General features: G+C 37.7%; 1 protein-coding gene across 1 annotated transcript; it reads left to right on the top strand.

Moving 5' to 3' along the window:
- Window positions 1–503: 503 nt before the first annotated feature.
- On the top strand, window positions 504–8,942 carry LOC145989051 (uncharacterized). Its single transcript, XM_083124348.1, has 2 exons — window positions 504–993; window positions 8,626–8,942. Exons 1-2 carry the CDS (start codon window positions 558–560, stop codon window positions 8,940–8,942), a joined length of 753 nt encoding a protein of 250 aa, XP_082980474.1. The 5' UTR covers window positions 504–557.
- The last annotated feature ends 2,389 nt before the right edge of the window (window positions 8,943–11,331 follow it).

The following is an 11,331-nucleotide window of genomic DNA, read 5'->3' as shown; positions in this document are numbered from 1 at the left end:
GATAATGCGCCATCTCTTGACACATGTTTTAATATTGAAACGTCCGGCTTTCTGAAGTGCAGTAATGGCCTGTTAAAGGGGGTTCATGATCACAAAATATTACAATGGATTATATCAGCGTTTAAATCTTCCTTCTTGAGTTTGATATCAGCGCCAGCAATTACTGAAAGCCTTCCAGTCCCTTGAACTTTCCATTTCAGTCAACTGTTGATAATTGTGACAAAAAGGCTTTCGTCCGAGAAGCAAGTTAATTGGGACACATTCCGACGAGGCACACACCCACTAACCCACCTACCCATTCAACTGCTGTGCGCGCAACCCTCCTTCATCAAACGGTCCTAAGATGCATGACAGCTTATGTCATTATTTATATCCGGAGCCATGACACCGGAAAGGAATGACGTTGTCGAAAAGAGAGAAACTCTACAAAAATCCAAGATGGCGTCCAAGGGTGTACTCAACCAGCAAACTGGAAAGAAGCGAAAACTTGGTGATTATAAAAAGCAGAGCTCTGATAACGTTCGTCAGTTCTTTGTCTCCGAGTGACTCACGCAAACATGTTTATCAAAGGAGGTTCAGTGTTTCTTGTAGCCGCGTTCGTGGCCCTTGCTACAGCCACAAGTGTCCAGGAAGGGCCTAAGAACGAAGTGGAGGAAATGACCATGATGAAATGCATTCAGTTAGGGGACACGAAGTGCATGAAGCTTAGGGCTCTGGCTAATTTATTCAAGTTCATCAAGACGAGATCGATGGAGTTGGTTAGTGGTGTGAAGCTGGAGTACTCTGGTGACCCCAACGCCCCTGTCGAAGCTGCCAGGACGATCGTGACCAAAGGCTGGTCCAGTCTGCTCACCAAAACGTTTCCCAAGTTCATCGACGGGTTAGCGGTCAAGTTCGACATCTTTCCAGGATTCCTGAGAGTGTCCAGAAGCAAGAAACAAAACGGACTGTTCAAAATCGCCTTAGGAACGGATTACGACTTGAAGGAATCTCGTAAGTTATTTATTTATTTAATTCGTCTCTTAAAAGCAGAAAATTAAGGCTTATGCGTTGTCTTACATTCAACAGTAGCACATTTCTTTATCGACATTAGATCATATTATAATTCACACACACACACACATAGAAGAAAACCAACCACAGTTTCTATATATATTTAAGGCCATAGCAAATATTACCTTAATCTATCTACATATATATAAAAATGGATGTATTTGTGCGCGCGCGCGCGTGTGTGTGTGTGTGTGTGTGTTTGTTCCGTCATAACTCTCGAACGCCTGGAGCAATTTCAACCACACTTGGTACACATATCACTTGCAATGTGGAAAGAAATACTGTTGGGGGTAAGACACCCCTGGCACCCCTAGGGTTGTGGGTGGGAAGTGGGTGACATGTAAAAATAATCGAAAACGACCGATACTAGTGTGGGAATCCATAGTTTTCGGGGTCGCTAAGGTGAATAGTGACACTCCCAATGCCGTTCAACTTCAAGACACCTCCGGCACGCCTAGGGGGTGGGGGTGTGAAGGGGGTGACATGTAAAAATAATCTAAAACGACCGATATTAGTGTGGAATCCATAGTTTTCGGGGTCGCTAAGATGAATAGTGACACTCCCAATGCCTTTCAACTTCAAGACACCTCTGGTATCCCTAGGGGCCGGGGTGGGAAGGGGGTGACATGTAAAACGACCGATATTAGTGTGAAATCCATAGTTTTCGAGTTCAGTGACACTGCCAATGCCGTTCAACTCCAAGTTAATTTTACACTATAGTTAGAATTCATTATTTTCCTAATAGAAGATTGGAATAAATAAATACCCCGGCAACGCCGGGCAATCAGCTAGTTTATTATAATAATCCATTAAGTGATCACATCTCTTAAGATTAAATACGCTTACAAGCTTCGTTTCATTTTATTATTTGTAGACAATATCTCTAGCGAACGTATGTTGTTGCTCTATTATAATATGATGTTATAAAGCATAATCAACGATTCCTGATGATAGTTTACGATAAAGTGCCCAGAATTTTATTATGTGGATGATATATGTAGAAAAAAGAAAGGAACATGTCTGCCCTTCCATGCTGCTTACTAGTAACTATTGCGTCTATCTGAACTGCCACCTATCAATATCTGAGAAACTACTAGACTTCGATAAGGGACAGTTATGGTGCAATGTACATAGAGTCAATCGGTGTATTGGGGTCATATGAAGGACAACCGTCAATATGCCGTTGTTCTTTAACATTTCATGACCAAAGGTACAATTGGAACATATCAACTTCGATATACGGTTTGACTGTCTGAAGCAACATTACCAACTTGTCTTTTCGAACCCAGTATTGACACAAATGATTAATTTCGTGTGCTGAATGAGGAACCAATATCTAGCTTAATAGATTATTCTTAAAAATCGGTCATCCGCTCTCAATCGGAATTGAATGTAGCAATCATACTTATTCATCCATAACTCAGTAGGCACCAACATGAAACTAGGTAGTATTGACGTCACTTTTCTGCCATACAAGCCCCACAGAGAATTATACTGGAGACGCCAGAGCCTCGTTAGTCTGCAAAATTCAGTTTCGGGTGACACTTGAGTGCATTTAGACAAGGCCACTCCTTGAACACCAATCTATTATATCAATTGGACTGTTGAACATAAAGAGATAAAATTAAGTGCACTGAAAAATTAATTAATTATACTAGTTTATTATCTTCGTTAATTGGCATAGGATCAATAATTATCGATGTATCCATAGGCGTAACTTAGCGGGAGCAAAGGGGAAGGGCACTTGCCCCATCAAAAACTTTCAGATCTCTTAACATTTATAAGTTAATGGTAGTTCTGTTAACCTCCTGAGAGCAAATTAATTTAGAGTAACATTTGTGATCTCGCCAATATCACAGATATTTAGCAAATTACCTTCCAACGCTTCTTATAAGATGGAAAACATTTCGAGCCTGCCCCCGCCCCAAAGTTAAACCAAAGTTCGATTCAGCCCCCTCAAAATTCCAAGTTACGTCCATTTCCTGACTGCTCAGTAAAATGTTTCTTCCAACATTATTAATTTGGGAATATTTATCCAACATTCGTGCACTTACTCTTATTTTGGTTAAACAAGAGGATCAAAAGCTTCAAAGATTCTGAAGTCAAAGAACTTGAATTAAATCAAAAATATTACACACTGATTATGATTGAACTGTCAAGGCAGAAACTCGAAATGTTTTAAAACTACACATTTTATTTCATATACATATATTTTATTTGAAATATGTTTAGAAAATGTTGTGAAATGATTCTTGCTGTAATATTTTTTAGTTATTCTGTTATGAATGTGTTATTCTATTGAAAAAAACAATAATGTGCCATTTCCACATGAGAATACGGAGTGAATCTGCTGTTTTTTAGCCAATATAATCTGAAACATTACAGAACTAAGAGTCTATTGCTACATATTATATAAATAAAGGGCCTCGGCTAATGAAAAACGTAAAGCTTTGTCTATTTACAAAGAGTTTTACGTTGCATAGAATTCAAATTTTTTCACTGCCCAGGTGGAGCTCTTGAAATAATTTCTTAATTTCCTTATCCGCTTTTCAAACTCTAAATCTTTTACTTGCCTTCCATGCATATCATTTATTAAAAATAAAATTCGTTAAAAAGGTGCGAATAAGATAATTGTAAGAACCAATCTTATTGCCAGAAATATGCGCTATCTTCCGTACGCAATAATTATATCTATGTGTAAGTTACATTATTGCAAAAATGGTTCTGACGGACAGTGAGTTAGCTCGTAAGATTAATTTGCACAAGAAATACTAAAGTCTTACCTACTGATGTGTTTAAGGGGGTTGTGAACTTAATCCCATCCGGAATGTTCACGATCCGAAAAATAAATTATTTTAGCTTAGCAAATTATTTACGAAAACCTAGAATTATTTTATTTACGAATGCACTTCACTTGCATAAGTGTTTCTGTTGAATAACTACAGTGCATTGTGCGCGCCAAAAATCGTAAATACGTTATTGAAATATTTCCACGTGAAAATATTGGTGTTCGAATGCTCTGCAGTGAAGGCCAAAAAATTACGATTATAGTCAGGGACGCGAAATTAGGCGGCGTACGTTGTTGCCACATCGCCAGCAACACAGCTGCTCACGACTGGATTTGTTCCGAGCGTTACAACGTGGATATGCTCGTTTTGCAAGTCGTTTTTTCAATGTACGTCCTATCAAAACAGTACTATTAGTAACTGCACAGATGAGGGTAGATAATGTCTATTTCCGTTTCGAGGAACGCTTGACACGTGAGTAGGCAACACTGCATGGTGAATGTTGCCAGCTAAGTGTCGAAAGTAGCGATTCTAGACCTTCGCTCCTTTTACCTTGACCACGAGCACACATCTACCAAGATACTTAATTTTACGAGCGGTGTATGGTGTTAAACCACACAAATGTCAACCTCTCTTTTACGTACTACGACCTGGCCCGCATCCTTGCACTGTAACGCCTATGCTCAAAGCCAGTGTTGCATCGTCTAGACCAACATTTTATCAATTTCATCTTAACACGATTCATCATCATCCTCACGATTAGCCAAAAGCAGTAGAAAAACGAAGCAAAATAAATCAAATCAATCGTTAATTTTTGAATTTTGAATTTTTAAATTAAAGCAAGAGATTTTGCAGTTATTTGCTATGTAGGACGAAAACAAATGTTGAACAAGGCATTAACAATGAGTGGAATTAGGGAATTCAATTCTCCTATGGCCAACTAAGTGTGCTGTCTAAAGTATGGTATACAGGGTGGCTCAATAAGTCACTTAACACCCTCAGTACAAGGCCACTGCGGCATGGAATTTGAAATTGGCGATGACCAATCGTTATCTGGCCAAGGGGGAACCACATTGACGCCACCCACACGGTCGGCGGCCATCTTGATGTCCGCCATCTTGAATTCAACTTCAGAATTTTAAATGGGAAGGGGGTCGTGCGACATATCAAAATGGGCTAGAATTTCACGAGAAATGCAATGGTGAAGGTTTTTTCGACGTATCTTTAACCACTAAAAAGTTATGACTGAATTCTTGTACCAATTTGCTCCTTTTCGAGGTGTTAGAAAAATGCCTTAAAGTTTGTTTAGCGCATCGGTAACGCATGGAGATCAAAGTGACATCTAGGGAGAGACGTTCGCATGCCATTGCACATTTTTTTAATCGGATACATCCATGAAGAGCTGTGCATTATGAATGGTTGTCGCGAACAATTTACAGTGTGACGCTTCCATTGAATTAAAAGTCCTTCACAGTGACAAGGCTAATGTTTATGTTCATAAGAAAGTTCATAAACAGAATATTCGATGCTTTTTATCTGATAACCCATTTTCGACAGATCAAAGCTGAATGGTTAGTGTTGGTAAGTTAATGGTGTGGCGTGCTGTGTGGAACACGATTGGTTAGTCAATTTTCCATCAACGGAACCTTAAATGCTTAGGGCTACTTGGATTTGTTAAATAAACAGTTTTTTTCATCCTTGCTTATGGAAGAAGGTACTTTTTACAAAGTTTTTTCAATAGGGAAGAACACCAGAACACTTATGGGAACGTTATGAACCAGTTTTTGTCCAAAGTTAGTTATCATATGACAAGGGTCACATATTCTGTTTATAAACTTCCTTATGAACATAAACATTAGCCTTGTCACTGTGAAGGACTTTTAATTCAATGGAAGCGTCACACTGTAAATTGTTCGCGACAACCATTCATAATGCACAGCTCTTCATGGATGTATCCGATTAAAATAATGTGCAATGGCATGCGAACGTCTCTCCATAGACGTCACTTTGATCTCGATGCATTACCGAAGCGCTAAACAAATTTTAAGGCATTTTTCTAACACCTCGAAAAGGAGCAAATTGGTACAAGAATTCAGTCATAACTTTTTAGTGGTTAAAGATACGTCGAAAAAACCTTCACCATTGCATTTCTCGTGAAATTCTAGCCCATTTTGATATGTCGCACGACCCCCTTCCAATTTAAAATTCTGAAGTTGAATTCAAGATGGCGGACATCAAGATGGCCGCCTACCGTGTGGGTGGCGTCAATGTGGTTCCCCCTTGGCCTGATAACGATTGGTCATCACCATTTCCATGTTGCGCGCTGCAGTGGCCTTGTACTGGGGGTGTTAAGTGACTTATTGAGCCACCCTGTATAACCTTTGAGAGGTAGAAAACAAAAACATATTTTATGAGTTGTTTTACGTTGCTTTATGCTTCTATAGGCTAAATGCGACAATGGGGATCAGTGCAGATTAGATACTACAGATGAAAGAACAAAGAACACAGGGATTCGAATCCAGGGTCATTGGTGGCGAGATCGGGAATGGCAACGTCGCCATAGGGAAGCAACATATAAGACCCAAAGTTGCAATATAGTAGAGTATACACGTGGCAAAATGTGTAATACCGCAATTTAGTTGTGAGAGTTATGCATATTACTACTAAATAACTTTGTATTGCACTCAGTATAATACACTAACACCATTTTAAGTTGAGAAAAGTGTATATAGCTCCTGTTCAGTGACGTAACGAACCCTTTGTGTACAGGACCTTCTTCAAGTGAAATAAATGATAATGAGAACGATGGAAAAAGTTCGATGCTATGTTTCTTCAAGATGCTTTTATTCAACTGTCTTTGAATTTTCTCACTACATATCTCGATACATTTGCATTAGCCTTTTAAAATTTGAAACAAATTATTTTGTGAATTTAGCATTGCTGTGTTTGGAAATGTTAGAATAGAAAAATACGAAATCAACATGAAGGTCCCTCTAAAACTATAAATATAATTACACTTACAGTGAAACATTACAATAATTACGATAATGTGCGGAAAATCGGGTGGTGGTGAAGCTAGATTAAAACTTCATTTCATTCCTTACATTTTAGCCATCCGTGATGATTTCGTGTTGTTTCTTACACATTCAATATTCCAACAAAATAATTTCGAAATTACAAAGACTTTAATTAAAATAAGAGTTCATAAAACAAACCGTGGAAACGTTCACTAATTGTTAACGAGGGTTCTTCCCCCTCTTAGACAAATATTTTTGTGTATGTTTGAAGCTATGTTATCTCTTTTTCAAGTCCAGATATCTTTCATTACACATGTATCATTCAGGCCAAAAAATAAAATAACGATATCTAATTGGAGACTATACTAAACTACTCCCCTCTCCCACTTAATTCAAACATTGCATACGAGATGGCACTAAAAATACCGGTATAAGTAGATTACAAATGGTAGTTATTGTGTTAGAGTATGCTAAGCTGTGGCATATATTTATAAAAAAATTACTTCTCTAAAAAAAGCAATTTAAAAAGAACATTCTATGTAATAACTATTCATTCTATGATCACAAGTAATTAAAAAAGATTAAAGAAATTTATGAAAGCTAATTTCTATTAAATCAGGCGAACTCGAGCTAACTAGAAAATTATACAAATTTGAAATATGGTGGCACAAAGTATACATGAACCCTTACTTAAAGTACTAGATATTTAAGATTTGTAAGTTCATCGTGTAAATTGTTGTTAATGATTTAGCCAAGAAAAAGAAGAAGAAGAAGAGGTGTTAATCCCCCCCGGTGCTCGAGCGCATAAAATAATCAACTTTCGATTTCGCAAACGAATTTCTCTGATTCAAATCTCGGCTTGGGCATGGGTGTTCCTTCTGAGTGAGTTTCCTTCATATCGTCACTCATTCTCATCGTCATGATTAGCCAAAAGTGGCAGAAAGCGACGTTAAAGAACAAATAACAAAACCTCTCAATTATACCACACAGTATCTCATAATTTGTTCCATACAATTATAAAATTTCCTCTGCTCCCTCATTAATCTGTCAAGATAATTACAGTTCAACCTTTGAACTGAAATTCCAAACTGTTTCTGAACTGAAATGCCAAACTGTTTCTGAACTGAAATGCCAAACCGTTTCTGAACTGAAATTCCAAACCGTTTCTGAACTGAAATTCCAAACTGTTTCTGAACTGAAATTCCATACCATTTCTGAACTGAAATGCCAAACTGTTTCTGAACTGAAATTCCAAACCGTTTCTGAACTGAAATTCCAAACTGTTTCTGAACTGAAATTCCAAACAGTTTCTGAACTGAAATTCCAAACAGTTTCTGAACTGAAATGTCAAACTGTTTCTGAACTGAAATTCCTAACCGTTTCTGAACTGAAATGTCAAACTGTTTCTGAACTGAAATTCCAAACCGTTTCTGAACTGAAATTCCAAACCGTTTCTGAACTGAAATTTCAAACTGTTTCTGAACTGAAATTCCAAACGGTTTCTGAACTGAAATGTCAAACTGTTTCTGAACTGAAATTCCAAACCGTTTCTGAACTGAAATTCCAAACCGTTTCTGAACTGAAATTCCAAACCGTTTCTGAATTGAAATTCCAAACTGTTTCTGAACTGAAATTCCAAACCGTTTCTGAACTGAAATGTCAAACTGTTTCTGAACTGAAATTCCAAACCGTTTCTGAACTGAAATTGCAAAGTATTTCTGCATTTCTAATCGAGACATGTAAGTAAGTTAATTTGTTCTTTCTTAAAGGCGGCAAGAACAAGAAGATGTTGGTGCCATTCCTTGTGATCGGAGGAGTCTTCGCGTTGATGGTCACTGTCGGCTTGGCAACAATAACAGCAGTGACATTCAAGTCTCTCATCTTAGGAAAGCTGGCAATGCTCCTCTCGGCCATCACAGGATACGCCAAGAACTTCGGAAAAGACGGCATGAACCAGGGATTCCCACCAACGGAAGGACTTGGATATCTTGAGAAGAACTTCGCCGGTTACGTCATTCAGAATGCTCTTCCAGTCGACTGGAGGCGACATGGCTTTGTGCCTCCTCCACCTCCACCCTACTTCTAGGTAAGTATGGCAGTAATTAAGGCTTTAGCAATAGCACGGGGTTATACAGGGTGCGGCAGTAATATTGAGACGATTTTAAAATAAAGAATGGTGCCCACCTGAGTGACATTATCTTCAAGACATAGACATCACATGAAATGCTTTTGTGTGTACTTTCCAGTCATGCAAGTTTTTTCATTGTTATTCTGAAGTTTAATATAGAATTTGCAAATTTAAATCGCCTGAATATTTCTGCCGCACCCTGTATGACTAAAACCCAGCTTCTGCTCTTTTTAGATTTTGCAGTATGTACTCATTTCATACCACAAGTCCTCGTACGTATCGCTCCATAAGAACCTGTTTAAATTCAGCCACAAGCGCTCGTAGGCATCAAGACAAAATCAGAAACATTATTTTGCAGATAAACTGCTGTTCACATAAAGTGACCATTATTTCAACTATTCAACCCTATAAAATATGCCACTCTATGTGAACAGGGGTGTACAATGCACTAAGTTAAGGCCTCTGTTTATGTATTCGAAGTTAATGCATATGCCAGTGAAGCTAATGCTCACTATTTGAGTTTATACTTGGATGCCATGCGAGTACACGGTAATGAACAAAGAACAGTAGCGTGTCTAGAATTCTTAAAAGGTATATATAAATGTAACAGACTCATTCCAAGTCGCTGTGTCAGATTAACATCATCTAAACATGTGGATAAAACTGACGTAGTCATGTGTTTTCCTATATGTTTGTCCCATCATCAATTTTACTTAAATTCATTCTAATCTGGATTAACCTAACAGGTAAAAAAAGCGACGTAAAATGAGAAATACAAACCACAAAAAGACCTTTGGTTTAATTAGTGGGCCACATGTGATAAATTTTCGGGGTGTAAGGGGTGACGTATGTTAACGTCTCTTATACGCAGTGCACCATGGACTGAATTGTTACATGCTAACAAGTCTCTGCCTGAGGTAAATTCATGTTTTGGTACCAAGGTCTATGATTTCTGACTGGAGCATGCCACTTTTAGGATGTGGTATGAAACACGTCTCTTCCAACTCTTCCGCCAATAATTACGATTTTATCGCCATTTCGGGGAATGCCCTTACTTATTTAACTAAAGCCAAAGGGAGGCATATTACTGTTAATAATAAATGTGGGATTAATTCCTCAGTTAAGGGAGTATATTATTGGGAAGAAGCTCTATTTTGCACCACTCCTCCCACTGTTTTCGTAACTTATATTTTACTCTGGGTAAGAGATCTGTGTAAGGTAATCGAAGAGGTGTTACATAGTCCTGGGTTCTCAATTTTTTTGCATTTGCATCTACTATGTCATGGTCTACAACTAATGGTCACAATTATTTTCTTTCAGAATCAACAAGAATCAACGTTATCAGGGAAATTAAAACATTAAACGCTGGAAGACCAGTTCCAACACGGTGAATTAATGCAATTCATTTTAAACTATTTCACTTAATTTATTATAACTGATGTACAAACCGTCAAGTATGTTTGTTTAAACTTTTAACTGTAAATAGTAACATCCTGGAGTAGTTGTCTAGTCGCATTCCATTGTTCATTTGTTGCCAGCGAAATTGTATTGTTTGTTGAATGAAAGTGTACGAGTGTGTGCGTGTTGTTGGATGGATGCTTGTGATTAATAAATTATGTACTTAGGCATCTTTATTTCAAATTATATGTTTTGTATGGATGTATGTATGAAAATAAAGGTTATTGTTTAAAAATTATTTTCTTCTTGCTCTTTCACATCTCAGTCGTTGAAATTATTTGATTGTGTCTGAAATCACTTGAGATAAATATAATGGCAATATTACGCTCTTTAACATTTGTTAGTTTTAATGAATAGAATTGTATGCTATCATTGGATTTGCAAGCAAAAATAAAATAAAACTAATAAGCCACTAAAAATGTATTACATTGTGGCATCCATCTGGTGGATTTAGCGGGAGGTGCATGAGGGCATGTGCCCCTCCCAAAAGGAAATACTAAATGTTATTGAAAGTAGTATTAGACGTGGCAATATCATTATATCCCAACAAAGATTGTTCGAACAATATAAGATATGATTCTTCAATAACCCCTTCGATTATATCATTTTCCAGGCAGTCAAATCATAAAACGAAGTTTAGCACAAATAAGATAATCGAAACTAGATGTGTGGACCCTGGAATGTGAGCCGATGGAAATCGAATCTAGGAGCTCTTGATTACATAAAGATCACGTTCATGCTGCCCCAGTTTGGAGCCCTTCAAAGATGAAGTGTGGAGAGAGGATATAAATAAATTTACACTAATAGAATATCTAGAAGTCCCCCCCCCTCTCTCACACACACACATACGTCTGTACATGACAATTTTGCATTAGTAAGTGAATACAGA

This window comes from Lepisma saccharinum, chromosome 6, assembly GCF_977018435.1.
Source record: "Lepisma saccharinum chromosome 6, izLepSacc3.1, whole genome shotgun sequence".
NCBI classification, from domain to species: Eukaryota; Metazoa; Arthropoda; class Insecta; order Zygentoma; family Lepismatidae; genus Lepisma; species Lepisma saccharinum.
Note: the sequence above shows the minus strand (reverse complement) of the source record. Positions and strands in the feature narration are given on the sequence as shown.